This window comes from Oncorhynchus gorbuscha, linkage group LG10 (assembly GCF_021184085.1).
Source record: "Oncorhynchus gorbuscha isolate QuinsamMale2020 ecotype Even-year linkage group LG10, OgorEven_v1.0, whole genome shotgun sequence".
Classification (NCBI taxonomy): Eukaryota; Metazoa; Chordata; class Actinopteri; order Salmoniformes; family Salmonidae; genus Oncorhynchus; species Oncorhynchus gorbuscha.
The window spans coordinates 47429745-47446453 of NC_060182.1; the positions used below are offsets into that span (position 1 = coordinate 47429745).

The 16709-nt window shown below is 42.5% G+C and overlaps 1 protein-coding gene across 1 annotated transcript in view; it reads right to left on the reverse strand.

The window, feature by feature from the left end:
- Window positions 1–297: 297 nt before the first annotated feature.
- The window catches only part of LOC124046196 (agrin-like), a 516157-nt gene continuing 499745 nt past the window's right edge, over window positions 298–16709 (reverse strand). Inside the window, 3 exon segments of the mRNA XM_046366308.1 lie at window positions 298–2828; window positions 6696–6799; window positions 7527–7751. Of these exon segments, the coding sequence (XP_046222264.1) occupies window positions 2659–2828; window positions 6696–6799; window positions 7527–7751 (499 nt within the window). The 3' untranslated portion in view covers window positions 298–2658.

A 16709-nucleotide genomic window follows, 5' to 3' on the forward strand; every position in this document is an offset into this window, starting at 1 on the left:
TCTCATTAAGCTATGGCTTGAATTATAAATGCCGCAGTTCATACTGCACAGACAACTCCTCATTTATATTTATATAATTCAACCATCCAAGAGTAACTACATAAGGTTTGTTAGGAGTCATTAACACTTTAATAAGCATGAGTAAAATATATGTTATTGACATACCGTGTACAGTAAACGTCGATCAATGTTTAGGTGGTGCTTATAGTGCCGTTATGCATTGCTTATGAAGCCGTTAAGTAATCCTTACGTTGTTTCGACGGAAGGAGATGGATTCCACGGAGACAGGCGACAGAGTCAGGTCTGTTTGACATTTTATTACATGGTGGTAGGAACAAAAGACAAATGTAATAAAGTTAGTAATGGTCAGGTCATGCCACTCTTACTCTGTGCACTGCTCTTCAGGAGCGTCTCAATCAAACAGTAGTTTAGAGGCCAGTCGATAGGGGAATCCACATGAAGACATAAAGGAACAGAAAATAGATTCAAACAGTAAATAGTACATTTTCTGTAAAAGCCAGAGGCAGACATTTTTGAGGCTCTCCGATGACTTGTATGAGCATTATTATGAATTGAATTATTACATATTACTTTACACGATGGGGTTGATGAGGCTAGGATGCTTGCTAAAATAAGAGCACAGTATGGACAACAACTTTGTCAACCGGTGAGCCGTTGGAACTGTTTTAAGGCAATTCATAGACAGTTTCAACTACCCCGACATTAGATTGTGCCTGTCTTATACTTGAGCCAGTGTCACTTCTGAGTGTCAATAACACAGGACACATTCCACAACTACTGGAATAGGTCCAATTCAACAGTAATACAACATAGAAATGCAGTGGTGTAGACCATACATACGCACACCCGGTTACTGGTCTTAGCTTTGGAAACTAGTCCTTGATTTGACTCAAAAGCCATATGCTTCAATGCTCTTCCCCTTCCCTTCCCTTCCCCATTGACATAAGAACATAATTATTGTGTGTAGTGAACAGACAAGTCAGATTCTTGGTTCCAGTGTATAGTACTAAAAACAACCTCCACAGTTTTACACAATGCTACATTTACAAAATGGCCGCCTTTGTTTCAGAAGGGGGAAATATGAAGTGAACAATATTGCCAAGTATCTTATGTATCAAAACAGAGTGGGTTTATGTCAGTTTTTGCATGTTACAGAATTCATCTTAATACAAACCCATGTATTAGTATGTTTATTTGCAATTGCAATTATGTTTGCGATTTTTCTTTAAATTTTGCTGCCCAATATCCCAACTTATCACATTATCCCCTTTCCATCAGCAAGAGATGGACCCCTTTATTTTAATGCAAGAGTATAAACCAGTTTTCATTTCAATTTGAGAAAAAAAATTTTACTCTGAAGTTTGAAGAATTTCATTGATGATTGAAATTTCCATGACTGAGCATTGAAGGGTCCCATTACCCACCTGGTATGACGTCTCTCCTCTTCCTCTATTTAGCCTTATCTTACAGCTCCTCCATCAGGCCAGATGTGGTAAAAACAACAACTTGTTCTGTTACACCATAAAAAAAAGGACCCAGCCAAATGAAATAGTTCTACAAGCTCAGTGAAATCAGGTGAGAGTAAAATAATCCACTTGACCTCTGACACGTTCGCCTCAGAAAATGAAAAGATCTGGCGAAACTAAAACAAAACAAAATCAACACCGCAGAAACTGCATGCAACTAGTGGTCATTGTTAGCTTTACTGATTGCAAAATAGAATATGCACAATACATGAGAAGCACAATACATGAGAAGAGAACCAATCTTACATATTCACAGTCTCAGGTATTTATATACTCTATATTTATTACATTTATTTATGTAAATTATTATTACATTTCTTGATTGATGTATGTTTTGAAATTATGATATGTAAGTTGTTCTGGAATGCAGGGCACTTCGTCTTTGTTCAAAAATGAGACTTAGTCATTGGTTCAGAGCCAACAGAGTATTTGCGCTGTATGAGGAGTTTGAAGAGTTTGATCAGGCGGTTTCCGAAACTCAGTCTTAACTAATATGGAATACACTTGTGTCCTATCAGGGGCAAGCAGAGGGTTCTATGAAACCAGAGTTGTGTTCATGAGGCACCAATAAGACAGGCTTGTTTTCGTTGCAAAATGTTGTAAAACATTTTGTAACAGTGTGCTCTAACGAACATGACACAGGTATCTGCAGTATGTCTACTGCATTTGCCTCACACGATAATATGTTTGTATGTAGAGTTAGGGTTATGTCTATAGGCTGTGTTGGGTGGTAGTGACTGATATGACACCAAGACGAGGCAATAATAGAGAGGACCAATGTGGTTCACCAGTGTTCAAGCCATGAGCGATATGAAGGTTTTGTTCGCGTTTGTTTGAAAATAACAAATACAATTAATACAACTTTCGCTTGTCTTGCGACGCCACACAAATGTACGCAAGGTATTTACACCGGCCTTTCAGGAGGGGGATAATGAATGAATGGGAGGCATAGATAAACAAACAAAACAAATACAGTATAACGAAACAAAATAAAACAAATTTAAATGATGTATTATTTTTTTCCAATATAAAAAGCGATGATAATTATACAAAAATAGAACTTAATTACAGCATTAGACATGTAGTTTATGAAGGGGGTGGTTTAACCAGGCTATTTTTTGTCCTCAGCGGCGGAACAGTGTAATATTTTGGGGCTATTGAGTGCGTCTTCCACCAGGTGAAGCCCCATGCCGTCCACCACCACATTCTTTACACAGCCAACAAAGCCCGTGCTGTAGGCCTTAGGCAGTCTGTGGGCCACCATCAACTCCTCCAAGCCACCTGGAGACAGAACGAGAGAGAGAGAAGGGAAGAGAAAGAGGGCGATTTAGAACAGTGTCTGAGGTGCATGAACAGACATACAACACAAGCATGCACCCCAGCACTCACACAGATTTAGGTCACATCCTTGCATCTCCCACAAAGCAGAATGTGTCCTGCCACAAAGGATAACTAACTGCTGTAAAGTACTGTGTGATGTTGACCCTGGCAGTAGATGATGAGAAAGAGACATGTAGCTCTGGTGAACAGGAAAGAACTGCATATCAAACAGGTGGTCCTTTCTGGAGGCCTGCTCGAGCAGTACAGTCACTCGAAATCTCCATTCACTCCAAGGGGAGCCCGTCTTCTAATAAATCACCTGGATTTATCATTCTCTCTCGTTTTCTATCTCTCATTCTCTATCAAACACTTTCACACACTCTTTGTCTATATCTCTATCCCTCTCAAAGACACTATTTTCCACTTATTTCCTTTCTCTTCCCTCTCCTGCTTTTGTCCCTGTTTCATCTGCTGCGCCGAGTTGGCCTTTATCCGTCAAGCTCTTTCCCCCTTCTCTCTTGTCCCCTCTAATCGGATCGCGCGCCTCTGAATCGGGGATCGACAGGGCTAATTTTATGCAAGAAAATATTAATTAATGATGAGCAGTGAAAGAGAAGGATTTAAAAGCGAGGAGCTGCTTGATGTGAGGCCTGCTGAAAGGATAATGTATTCTAGCTGTGGGGCGTGCTCGGCACCTGTTTGGAACCGCAGTGGTGTGTGGTGTGTCAGTGTGTGTGTGCGCGCGCGTGCGTGTGTGTGTGTGAGAAAGAGAGGGATTATGTGTGTCCTTCCACCTGCTGGCTCTCCTAACTCAAAACACCCACACACACCTTCCCAACACCTTACACGATCAAATGCATTTCAAGGAAGAAAAAAAAATCTACCAGCGCCATTTCCCCAGAATATTCAATCTATCAGCGTGTGCTACTTCAAAAGCCATTTCGCTGAGCGAAGTTCAGGTCAAATGGAACTCAAAAAGATAACAGGCAGACTTCTTTGGTCGTTTCAAATTCCAGAGAAAAGAAAACTTTTGAGTTTAGTCAGATTGCTTTTCACTTCTCAAATCAATACCGGAATAGAGTTGGACACACTTTCCAGACCGTCATCTTACATTTATGACCAATTCTTTTCATGCCAGCGAGTTCTCTCACATCCACTGCCATGCATAGTGAGCGCATTCCTCATTTCTGGCACACACCTACCATTGTTACAGATGGAAATGTACTGTGTGTGTCAAATTTCAGGTTAACCCTATGTGTTGCTCAACAGTACCTCGGTCACTAGTCCATTACACTATCAGAGGGAAGTTAGACCGGTACCAGAGCACCGGGTCCAAGTCCAAAAGTCTTCTCAACAGCTTCTACCCCAAAGCCATAAGGCTCCTGAACAGCTAATCAAAGGGCTTCCCAGACTATCTGCATTGCCCCCTCTCTTTATGCTGCTGCTGCTCTGTTTATTATCTATGCATTGTCACTTTAACTCTACCTACATGAACATATTACCTCCATTACCTCGACTAACCGGTGCCCCCGCACATTGACTCTGTACTGGTACCCCCTGTATATAGCCTCGCTATTGTTATTTTACTGCTGCTGTGTAATTATTGGTTACTTTTATTTTTCTATTTACAGTTGAAGTTGGAAGTTTACATACACCTTAGCCAAATACATTTAAACTCAGTTTTTCCAAGTAAAAATTCCCTGTCTTTGGTCAGTTAGGATCACCACTTTATTTTAAGTGATTTATTTCAGCTTTTATTTCTTTCATCACATTCCCAGTGGGTCAGAAGTTTACATACACTCAATTAGTATTTGGTAGCATTGCCTTTAAATAGTTTAACCTGGGTAAAATGTTTCGTGTAGCCTTCCACAAGCTTCCCACAGTAATGTGGATGAATTTTGGCCCATTCCTCCAGACAGAGCTGGTGTAACTGAGGCAGGTTTGTAGGCCTCCTTGCTCGCACACTCTTTCAGTTCTGCTCACAAATGTTCTATAGGATTGAGGTCAGGGCTTTGTGATGGCCACTCTAATACCTTGATTCTGTTGTCCTTCAGCTATTTTGCCACAACTTTGGAAGTATGCTTGGGGTCATTGTCCATTCGGAAGACCCATTTGCAACCAAGCTTTAACTTGATGTCTTGAGATGTTGCTTCAATATATCCACATAATTTCCCTTCTTCATTATTTTGTGAAGTGCACCAGTCCGTCCTGCAGTAAAGCACCCCCACATCATGATGCTGCCACCCCTGTGCTTCATGGTTAGGATGGTGTTCTTCAACTTGCAAGCCTCCTCCTTTTTCCTCCAAACATAGCAATGGTCATTATGGCCATGTCACACCTTGGTCATAGTATTTTGTGTTATCCTTAATTATTTGTTCAGGCCAGGGTGTGACATGGGTTTGTTGTGTTGTCTTATTGTTTTTTTTGTAGGCATTGGGATTGTGGTTGATTAGGGGTGTGTCTAGCATAGGCTTGGCTGCCTGAGGCGGTTCTCAATCAGAGTCAGGTGATTCTTGTTGTCTCTGATTGGGAACCATATTTAGGTAGCCTGGGTTTCACTGTGTATTTCGTGGGTGATTGTTCCTGTCTCTGTGTAGTGTTCACCAGATAGGATGTAATTAGGTTTTCACGGTCCGTTTTTTGTTTTTGTATTTATATACAGTTATTTCATGTATCGTCGTTTCTTCATTAAAGAACATGAGTAACAACCACGCCGCATTTCGGTCCGACTCTCTTTCGACAAACGAACGCCGTTACAGGCCAAACAGTTCTATTTTCGTTTCATCAGACCAGAGGACATTTCTCCAAAAAGTACAATCTTTGTCCCGATGTGCAGTTGCAAACCGTAGTCTGGATTTTTTATGGATAGTTTTGGAGCACTGGCTTCTTCCTTGCTGAGCGGTCTTTCAAGTTATGTCGATTATAGGACTAATTTTACTGTGGATATAGATACTTTTGTACCCGTTTCCTCCAGCATCTTCACAAGGTCCTTTGCTGTTCTGTGATTGATCCGCATTTTTCGCACCAAAGTAAGTTAATCTCTAGGAGACAGAACGTGTCTCCTTCCTGAGTGGTATGATGGCTGTTTGGTCCCATGGTGTTTATATTTGCATACTATTGTTTGTACAGATGAACGTGGTACCTTCAGGCCTTTGGAAATTGCTCCCAAGGATGAACCAGACTTGTGGAGTTCTACTCGTGGAGGTCTTGGCTGATTTCTTTTGATTTTCACATGATGTCAAGCAAAGAGGCACTCAGTTTGAAGGTAGGCTGTGAAATACATTCACATGTACACCTCCAATTGACTCAAATGATGTCAATTAGCCTATCAGAAGCTTCTAAAGCCATGACATCATTTTCTAGAATTTTCCAAGCTGTTTAAAGGCACAGTCAACTTAGTGTATGTAAACTTCTGACTCACTGGAATTGTGATACAGTGAATTATAAGTGAAATAATCTGTCTGTAAACAATTGTTGGAAAAATGACTTATGTCATGCACAAAATAGGTGTCCTAACCGACTTGCCACAACTATAGTTTGTTAACAAGACATTTGTGGAATGGTTGAAAAACTAGTTTTAATGACTCCAACCTAAGTGTATGTAAACTTCCGACTTCAACTGTATCTATTTCTTACTTCACTTTGTGTCCTTAAAACTGCATTGTTGGTTAAGGGCGCATGTGACAAACATTTATTTGATTAGTCTGTCTGTCGTGTGTCTGTATGTGTGCATTCCCATCTGGGTGTGTGCATTCCCATCTGCCTCTGTGTGTCTGTTTCACTGTGTGTTAAACCTAAGACCTGTTGCGGGCTTATTATTCCACCTACCCAACCAGAGAGCTCCGTCTGTGTCCAGCTGAGTGGCTGTCAGGGGCGACGATCCCGTGACTGCTGCCTCGTTGCCCACCTGGAGAGATCCGTTCCTACGTGCTCTGAGAGGGGGGCAGAAAGGGGGAAGGTAGAGGGAGAGGTGGGAGATAGGGAGAGAAAGAGGGAGTTGTTTACTGGCTTGTAGTAAAAATCAAGTCAGATGGCTATGTGCTTAGCAGGTGATTGAGTGAAAGGGGAGAGAGTGGATGCATCCGAAATGGCACCCTATTCCCTATATTTTGCACTACGTTTGACCAGAGCCTGTATGAGCAATCGCCAAAAGTAGTCCACTGTATAGGGAATAGGGTGCCATTTCAGACACAGACAGTCACCCAACAGTGTGTTGGAGGCATCGCTGTCATTCCCACGGAGCTGAAATGAGACCAACCTCCATGGATTTAAAGGTATCAAGTCTTCACTATGTGGTAGGATGATGCGGGTTTGGAGTATGCGATATGACAGAATGGGTTGAGATAACATTCATAACCCCACATTTAAATGCTGTGTCATGAAAGCTAACCCAAAGCTAGATTGTTGGTTTGCTTACAAGCTGAGTGAAATTGAAGGCAAATATGAAAACCACACACTCTGTATGCTGAACACTACCTATGAACATTTCATGACTTCCACTGTTCGGTCATTTTCTATCACGAATATAAATATTCACTTAGGGCTAAATCCTGACTTCCACCCAAGTCAAAGTTAGTCAAGTTGAAGTTAGGATTTACGCTAAAGCAAAATCACAAATACAAGCTATCCTGTTTAATGTCCCGTTAGCCGTTGCCTTACCTGCTGGCCTTGACGCAGATCCAACTGTTAGTGTTGACGCGCACCGTCGAGCGAAGCACCACAGGCTTGGAGCCCAGGTCATAGGTCATCTGCACGCGGCCATCCACAATGGCCAGGGCGATATAGTCAGAGCGCTCCACGCCCTTGCCGCTCCACAGCACCAGGCCCTGTGTGGCCTCCGTCTTGATGCTCAGCTCAAATTTGTTCACCAGAAGGGCCTTCTCACTGCAGGGCAGGGGGAGGAGCTTTAGAATGACTTATATTATTGGAGAGCAGAGTAAGTGAGGTTATTGTGAACTGGTCTCTCTCTCTCTCTCTCTCTCTCTCTCTCTCTCTCTCTCTCTCTCTCTCTCTCTCTCTCTCTCTCTCTCTCTCTCGGTGGTTGAGGCGGAGGACTGAGGCAGGATGCTGGGGGGGGTTCGGTGCTGTTTGATCTCAGTCTCTGGACTGCCAATGCTACGGGGGAGTCAGGGAGCTGGGGAGACTGGGACATCCTGGGCCTTCCTATGGGGAGCGCTGCATGTCACTGCCACAGCTGTCTCTACTCTGTGAGTGGGCTGCTGCTTAGAGCCTAGCTGGTGTGGTGGTTTGCATACGAACGCACACACACGCGCACACACACACGCCCCACTACACACAAAGGCATACATACACACATCCATGTACGCACACATGCACACAGCTCCATTTGGTACAGACCTCAAACAAAAAGACTCCAGAAAGGAAGCTATTTTTACACAGCTCCTTTATTCTCCATTGTTTCCTTCAAGAGATGGATATCAAGAGAATCATGCCTCTGTGTGTGTGGTGTGTGTGTCACTAATCGGTATCGCTGTGATGTACTGTGAAGTCGACGAGGTACAACAACTTTTTGAAAAGGATCGTAATTTTTTTTTTTTGACAAACAGGCAAAGCACACAGAACAGAGAGCACACAACACAACACAGAACAGAGAGCACACAAGACAACACAGAGAGCACACAACACAACACCCAGATCACACAAGACAGACATGACATGTCCATGACACGAGTCTGCTCAGCAAACAGACAGAGTCTTTAGGGAGCACAGGGGGTTATCCACAAAGGGCAGGAGGACAGGAGAAAAGGAAGAAAAGAGAAAATGACCCTTGAATAAAGTTTGATTTGATCCTCTCATTGGGCCGGCCAAAAGTGGTGCTACTGCTAATGAGCTAACGGTGGTGAAGAGACTGGACGGATTGTTTAAACTGAATAATTATTTGAGGCTTTTCATTTAGTTTCTGTTCAGGTATGGCCAACCGAACTTGACGCGTGTTTAGTATTCGACCCAGCAGAGAGGAAGGAGTGCAACGTTTCTACATTTGGATTTGAGATTTCCAAAGCATAACTAATCTTTCTAAAATACACCATTTAAATTCACTCAAGCACAAATGCACAAAACAGAATGACTAATGAATTTAGAGTCATAGAAATCCTTTAGACAAACGGTCAGTAGCAAAACACATACAATATTTGGACTCCTTTCCCCTTGCCTGGGTAGGAGGTTCAATAAATCTTCAACAGCCTGGGTAGGAGGTTCAATAAATCCTCAACAGCCTGGGTAGGAGGTTCAATAAATCCTCAACAGCCTGGGTAGGAGGTTCAATAAATCCTCAACAGCCTGGGTAGGAGGTTCAATAAATCCTCAACAGCCTGGGTAGGAGGTTCAATAAATCCTCAACAGCCTGGGTATGAGGTTCAATAAATGCTCAACAGCCTGGGTAGGAGGTTCAATAAATGCTCAACAGCCTGGGTAGGAGGTTCAATAAATCCTCAACAGCCTGGGTATGAGGTTGAATAAATCCTCAACAGGATGGATTTTCAGAAAGAATAAGGTCCTCAGACTAAGGATATATTATACTGTATTTATACTATACTGACTAGTCTTATGTTTCGGACTCCTGGTTGCATAATACATTTCCAAGAAGGGACAACGTTTTAATTTAATTAAGAATTTGATGTGAAACAATACATTATTTAATATGCAACCAAGTTGTCTTACTTTGGGGTTTACTTACTGGATTTGATTAATATTATGGAGTATCATCTTCTATGCTTCTTTTATTATTCTATTCTTCTTTTATTATTTTTGAATAAGTCTGAAAAAGGGCTGTGCACCCCATTGCCTTTAGGTGGGAGAAGTAAACAGAACATTGCTAAACTGGATATGATTGGGGACTGAGCTCTGCTGTCTTAATAGACCCGGGTGCGATTGCAACAGCTTATGGGGATCCAGATAAACAAATTAAAATATAATACTGTCTCTATATGTGGCCCAGTATATAGAGAAGTATAGAGAAGTCTGGCCCTCCAATAATTTCTCTATGGGGCCCAGTGTACAGAGTAGTGTGGCCCTATTATACTTCTCTAAATGGGGCCGAGAGTATTGAACTGTGGCTCTCCAATACTGTTTCTAGGGGCACTTTCTGACCCTTTAGTAGTGACAAGTTAGGCTGCCGACCTGAGGGGTGTCGGGTTGGGATGCAGAAGGGTGGGGAGACAGCATGCTAGCGATTGGTTGGACATCGCTGGCTATAGGCTCCAGGACACTCACCTCTGTTCCGACGGGTTCTCCAGTGACTCTGGACTTTAAGGGAGCAGGGGAGAGAATGGAAGGGCGTGCAATAAGCGGACGGAGGGAGGTGGAAGGAGGACCCACAAGGAACCTTACAGGGTGATGTACTATATAGCATCGCCAGCATAGACAAGAGCCTCAGTGATCAGGGAGATGTGTTGAACAGAGTTGTTGCCCGAGAGATGGGAAAACATGTCTAGCTACCTTCCATGGTCCATACTAGGATACTAGCCAATGCATTACTGCATTCTAGGTAGTATGAACACAGGAAATAGAACACATTTTATGAGTTTGGCTCTGGAGCCGTGATCACAGAATCATGGCTCTCTCTGGATATTCTGTTCCCATCCATACAGCCAGCTGGATTCTCAGTACATTGTGCTGATAGAGAACTCTCTGGGAAGAAAGGCGGAGGTGTATGTTTCATGATTAACTACTCATGGTGTGATTGTGGGAACGTACAGGAACTCAAGTCATTTTGTTCACCCGACCTAGAATACCTCACAATTACCTCCTTAGAATTTTCTTTGGTTATCGTCACAGCCGTGTATATTCCCCCTCTAGCCGATACATGACAGCTCTCAAAGAACTACACTGGACCATGTGCAAACTGGAAACTGCATAACCTGGGGGACATTTATTACAGCTGGGAATTTGAATAAAGCAAATCTGAGGAAAACACTACTGAAGTTCTACCAACACATTGCCTGCAGAAATACTCTCCCTTCCAGGATAGCTACAAGGCTCTCCCCTCACCAACTCCCTTTCGCTCCTGCCTCCCTATAAACAGAAACTCAAACAGGAAATACCTGTGCTAAGGTTTATTCAATGCTGGTCTGATCAAGACTGTTTTGATCACGCGGACTGGGACATGTTCCGGGTTGCTTCTAGAATAACATTGACGTGTACACTGACAAGGTGACTGAGTTAATCAAGAAGTGTATAGGGGATGTTGTTCCCAGTGTGATCACTGCATATAACCACAGCAAGGTGACTGGGAATATGGTAGGGTATAAACAGTCCAGTTATGCCCTCCGTAAGGCAATCAAACAGGCAGGACGTCAGTACAGAGACAAAGTGGAGTTGCAATTCAACGGCTCAGACACAAGATGTATGTGGCAGGGACTCCAGAAAATCACAGATTATAAAGAGAAAACCAGCCACATCGTGGACAGCATGTTAACCCTTGAAAGGCTGCCGGCCCAGATGGCATCCCGAGCAGCATCCTCAGAGCAGGCGCAGACCTGCTAGCTGGAGTGTTTATGGACATATTCAATCTCTTCCTATCTCAGTCTGCTGTCCCCACATGCTTCAAGATGTCCACCATTGTATCTGTTCCCAAGAAAGCTAAGGTAACTGAACTAAATGACTATCGCCCCGTAGCACACTTCCGTCATCATGAAGTGCTTTGAGAGACTAGTTAAGGATCATGTCACCTTCCGAGGCCACAGCCGAGGCCCACTACAATTTACATACTGCCCCAATAGATTCACGGATGATGCCATCGCACTACACTGCCCTATCCCATCTTACCTAATGTATGTAAGAATACTGATCATTGACTACAGCTCAGCCTTCAACACCATAGTATCCTCCGAGCTCATCATTAAGCTTGGGGTCCTGGGTCTGAACCCCGCCCTGTGGAACTGGATCCTGGACTTCCTGACAGGCCCCCCCCCCCCCCCCCCAGGTGGTTAGGCAACAACGCCTCCACTACACTGAACCTCAACACAGGGGCCCCACAAAGGTGCGTCCTCAGCCTCGTTCTGTACTTGCTTACTTACAACTCAACAATCAAGTTTGCAGGTGACACAAAAGTGGTAGGCCTGATTGCCAACAACGACAAGATGGCCTACAGGGAGGAGCTGGCCCTAGTGGAGTGGTGCCAGGAAAAGTGGAATTCTGGAGATGTGATATTTTTGTTTTTATATACTTTTGACTCGGACAATGCTTGTCGAAATATTTCTGCTTTTAAATTATATTATTTTACTGTGTACTGTTGTGTATTGTTAGATACTGCTGAACTGTTGGAGTTAGGAACACAAGCATTTCGCTTGTGTATGCGACCAATACAATTTGATTTGATCAGAGACATTGTAGCCTTGGTCCAGGAGCAGTAAAGCACAACCACACCACCACTGGGACTCTTAAGGGGAAGGCTGGGCAACAATGTCATGATTTTATGATTCATTTGCCAAACCATTTTTCTTTTGGGGATAATAACATTTTCCACTAGTGTGTGTGTGTGTGTGTGTGTGTGTGTGTGTGTGTGTGTGTGTGTGTGTGTGTGTGTGTGTGTGTGTGTGTGTGTGTGTGTGTGTGTGTGTGTGTGTGTGTGTGTGTGTGTGTGTGTGTGTGTGTGTGTGTGTGGTGACTTATCAACTTCCTTGCTAGAAGGAAGCACCAAATGAGAAAAATGGGGAAATCGACAAAAATGGGGAGAGACAGAGACAGGGCCCTATATGATTTGGTTGCTCCAATATTGGGGCGTGATGAAATTGACCCAAGCTTTCAGAAGAGGAATGAAGACCGATCTAGGCTACAGTAAATAGTAACAGCATCATTAGCCCAGGGTGATACAGCGCTGGTCTGTGTGTTGTAATAACATTGCTATAACATTCCTCTGAGGAATTAATTGATCAATTTATGAATCTCTGTTAAACACCAGATAATGTTGAATCGATGACACTCGCTCAGAGAGATTGGGCTGGCTCTGGTTTGGACCATAATCGCGCCCCTCTCTCTTACAGGAAGTGACAACTATTAAAGCTCCTCTGGCCAGTCCGGCTCGAAGGACCATGATTATCACTCTAACGCAGGGTTGGCCAAACTCCAAGAGGTGCACGTCTAGTTTTTAGCATAGCACTACAAAGCTGATTCAAATAATCATAAAGCTTTGATCATTTTAATTTGAAAAATGTTGTCCTAACGGATTTTGATACCAGCTGCCACATTGTTAGGGCTGGTCTCAAAGACGTCTCGATATGAAGTCTTTCTTTGTCACGCCCTGGCCATAGAGGTTTTTATTTTCTATTTTGGTTAGGTCAGGGTGTGACTAGGATGGGCATTCTAGTTTCCTTATTTCTATGTTAGTGTGGTTCCCAATCAGCGGCAACTATCTATCATTGTCTCTGATTGGGGATCATACATAAGTTGTCATTTTCCGTGTTGGTTTCGAGTGGGATGTTATTTTCTGTTTTTCCTGACAGAACTGTGCGCTTTCGTTTTCACCTTTTGTCATTTTGTCATCAGTGTTTTTTGAACATTGAGTCATGAACACTTTCCACGCTGCGCTTTGGTCTCATTCTGACGACAGCCATTACATTCTTGAAAATCATTTTAAAAACATGAGACAACTCCTTAACATGTCAGCCTTCCTTTTTCTCAGCATCCAAATTGATACATATTCATAATTGCAGTTAGAGATTGAACTAAGTGTGAATGACAGGGGCTTAAATGTGGATATCGAATTCTCTGGTGAATAAGCTCGGCATAATTCAACCTAAAACCAACTTCCCCGATTAGTTTTTTTATCAAATCAAATCTTTTAAGAAGTTACTTACCAAGCAAATGCCAACAAAAAGGAAACTAACAAAGTAAGATCTAAGTGTTGCCCTGGAGGAGGCAGTAAAATAACTGATGCAGCAATACTGAGGAAGGGGGAATATCTTGGTCCACTACCTTGCAGTTAAGCCTTTACACTCGTGGGAATTGGCCTATATGGACATGGCTAAATTGACATGTTTCTTACAAAAGAAATATGAAAAGCAGATGCATAAACATGGTACAGTTTGGAGATTATGGAAATATTATTAGACCAAAGTTGACACAACAATCCCCCTGACACAAGACTGAATCCAAACATTACACAGTTGATTTTATGTGCCTTTTACATTAACTGTTCTTTTCATCACATTTGCTGACAACGAAATCAGAAAATACTCTGGATACATTCAGTAACACGATAAGAATATTCATGGAAAATGTTGGGAAGGTGCAACATAAGACAAAAATAAATTACAGGGGTTTGACTGAGAGAGCTAACTGGTGTCTCCAAGTAGCCACACATTTCTCTAAGTGTCCTCAGTTCCTAAGTCATTTCAATGCACTTTTATGACTCAAAGAAGAGTCTTCAACAATAAGGTGATTTTTTTTGAGCTCTCCTAGCTGTGCCATTGAGGAATTAGAGCAAGCACACTTGTTTGGAACACAACCCTGCATCCCCGCCATCACACGATTACTGTTGTTGTTCACGCAATCCAAAAAGAGACCATTATAAAGTGCATTCAGAAAGTATTCAGACACCTTGACTTATAACATCTTGTTACAGTCGAAGTCAGAAGTTCACATACACTTAGGTTGGAGTCATTAAAACTCATTTTTCAACCACTCCACAAATTTCTTGTCAACAAACTATAGTTTGTCGGTTAGGACATCTACTTTGTGCAAGACAAGTAATTTTCCCAATAATTGTTTACAGACAGATTATTTCTCTTATAACTCACTGTATCACAATTCCAGTGGTCAGAAATTTACATACACTAAGTTGACTGTGCCTTTAAACAGCTGTGCCTTTAAACAGCTCCAGAAAATTATGACATGGCTTTAGAAGCTTCTGACAGGCTAATTGACATCATTTGAGTCAATCGGAGGTGTACCTGTGAATGTATTTCAAGGCCTACTTTCAAACTCAATGCCTCTTTGCTTGACATCATGGGAAAACCTAAAGAAACCAGTCAAGACCTCAGAAAAAAAATGTGTAGAACTCCACAAGTATGGTTCATCCTTGGGAGCAATTTTCAAATGCCTGAAGGTACCATGTTCATCTGTACAAACAATAGTACGCAAGTTTAAACACCATGGGACCACACAGCCGTCATACCGCTCAGGAAGGAGACACATGTGACATGTGTCTCCTAGAGATGAACATATTCTGGTGTGAAAAGTGCAAATCAATCCCAGAACAGCAGCAAAAGACCTTGTGAAGATGCTGAAGGAAACAGGTACAAAAGTATTTTTCCACAGTAAAACGAGTCCTATATCGACATAACCTGAAAGACTGCTCAGCAAGAAAGAAGCTGCTGCTCCAAAACCGCCATAAAAAAAGCCAGACTACGGTTTGCAACTGCACATGGGGACAAAGATTGTAATTTTTGTAAAACTGTCCTCTGGTCTCATGAAACAAAAATAGATCTGTTTGGCCATAACGACCATCGTTATGTTTGGAGGGAAAAAAAGAGGGATGCTTGCAAGCCGAAGAACACCATCCCAACCGTGAAGTACGGGGGTGGTATCATCATGTTGTGGGGGTGTTTTGCTGCAGGAGGGACTGGGGCACTTCACAAAATAGATGGCATCCTGATTTAGGAAAATTATGTGGATATAATGAAGCGACATCTCAAGACATCAGTCAGGAAGTTAAAGCTTGGTCACAAATTGGTCTTCCAAATGGACAATGACCCCAAACATACTTCCAAAGTTGTGGCAAAATGGCTTAAGGACAACAAAGTCAAGGTATTGGAGTGGCCATCATGAAGCCCTGACCTCAATCTTATAGAAAATGTATTGGCAGAACTGGAAAAGCATGTGCAAGCAAGGATGCCTACAAACCTGACTTAGTTACACCAGCTCTGTCAGGAGGAATGGGCCCAAATTCACCCAACTTATTCTGGGAAGCTTGTGGAAGGCTACCTGAAATGTTTGACCCAGGTTAAACAATTTAAAGACAATGCTACCAAATACTAATTAAGTGTAAGTAACCTTCTGACTCACTGGGAAAGTGATGAAAGAAATTAAATCTGAAATAAATCATTCTCTCTACTATTATTCTGACATTTCATATTCTTAAAATAAAGTGGTGATCCTAACTGACCAAAGACAGGGAATTTTTACTAGGATTAAATGTCAGGTTGTGAAAAATAAGGTATAAGGTATATGTAAACTTCCGAATTCAACTGTACGTTACAGCCTTATTCTAAACTTAATTAAATTGTGTTATCCCCCTCAATTTACACAAAGTACCCTATAATAACAAAGCAAACACAGGTTTTTAGAAATTATTGTACTTTACTCAGTACTTCACGATTTTCAGACTTCTTGAGTATGTTTCTCCCATTCTTCTCTACAGATCCTCTCAAGCTGTCAGGTTGGATGGGGAGCATTGCTGCACAGCAATTTGGAGGTCTCTCCAGAGATGTTCGATCGGGATCAAGTTCGGCCTCTGGCTGAACCACTCAAGGACATTCAGATACTTGTCCCGAAGCCACTCCTGCATTGTCTTTAGCTGTGTGCTTAGGGTCGTTGTCCTGTTGGAAGGTGAACGCTCTGGAGCAGATTTTCATCAAGGATCTCTCTGATCTCTCTGTACTCAATCCTGACTGGTCTCCCAGTCCCTGCTGCTGAAAAACATCCCCACAGCATGACACTGCCAACACCTTGCTTCGCCTTTGGGATGGTGCCAGGTGTCATCCAGACGTGACACTTGACATTCAGGCCAAAGAGCTCAATCTTGTTTCTCATGGTCTGAGAGTCCTTTAGGTGCTTTTTGGCAAACTCCAAGCGACTGTCATGTGCCTTTTACTGAGGAGT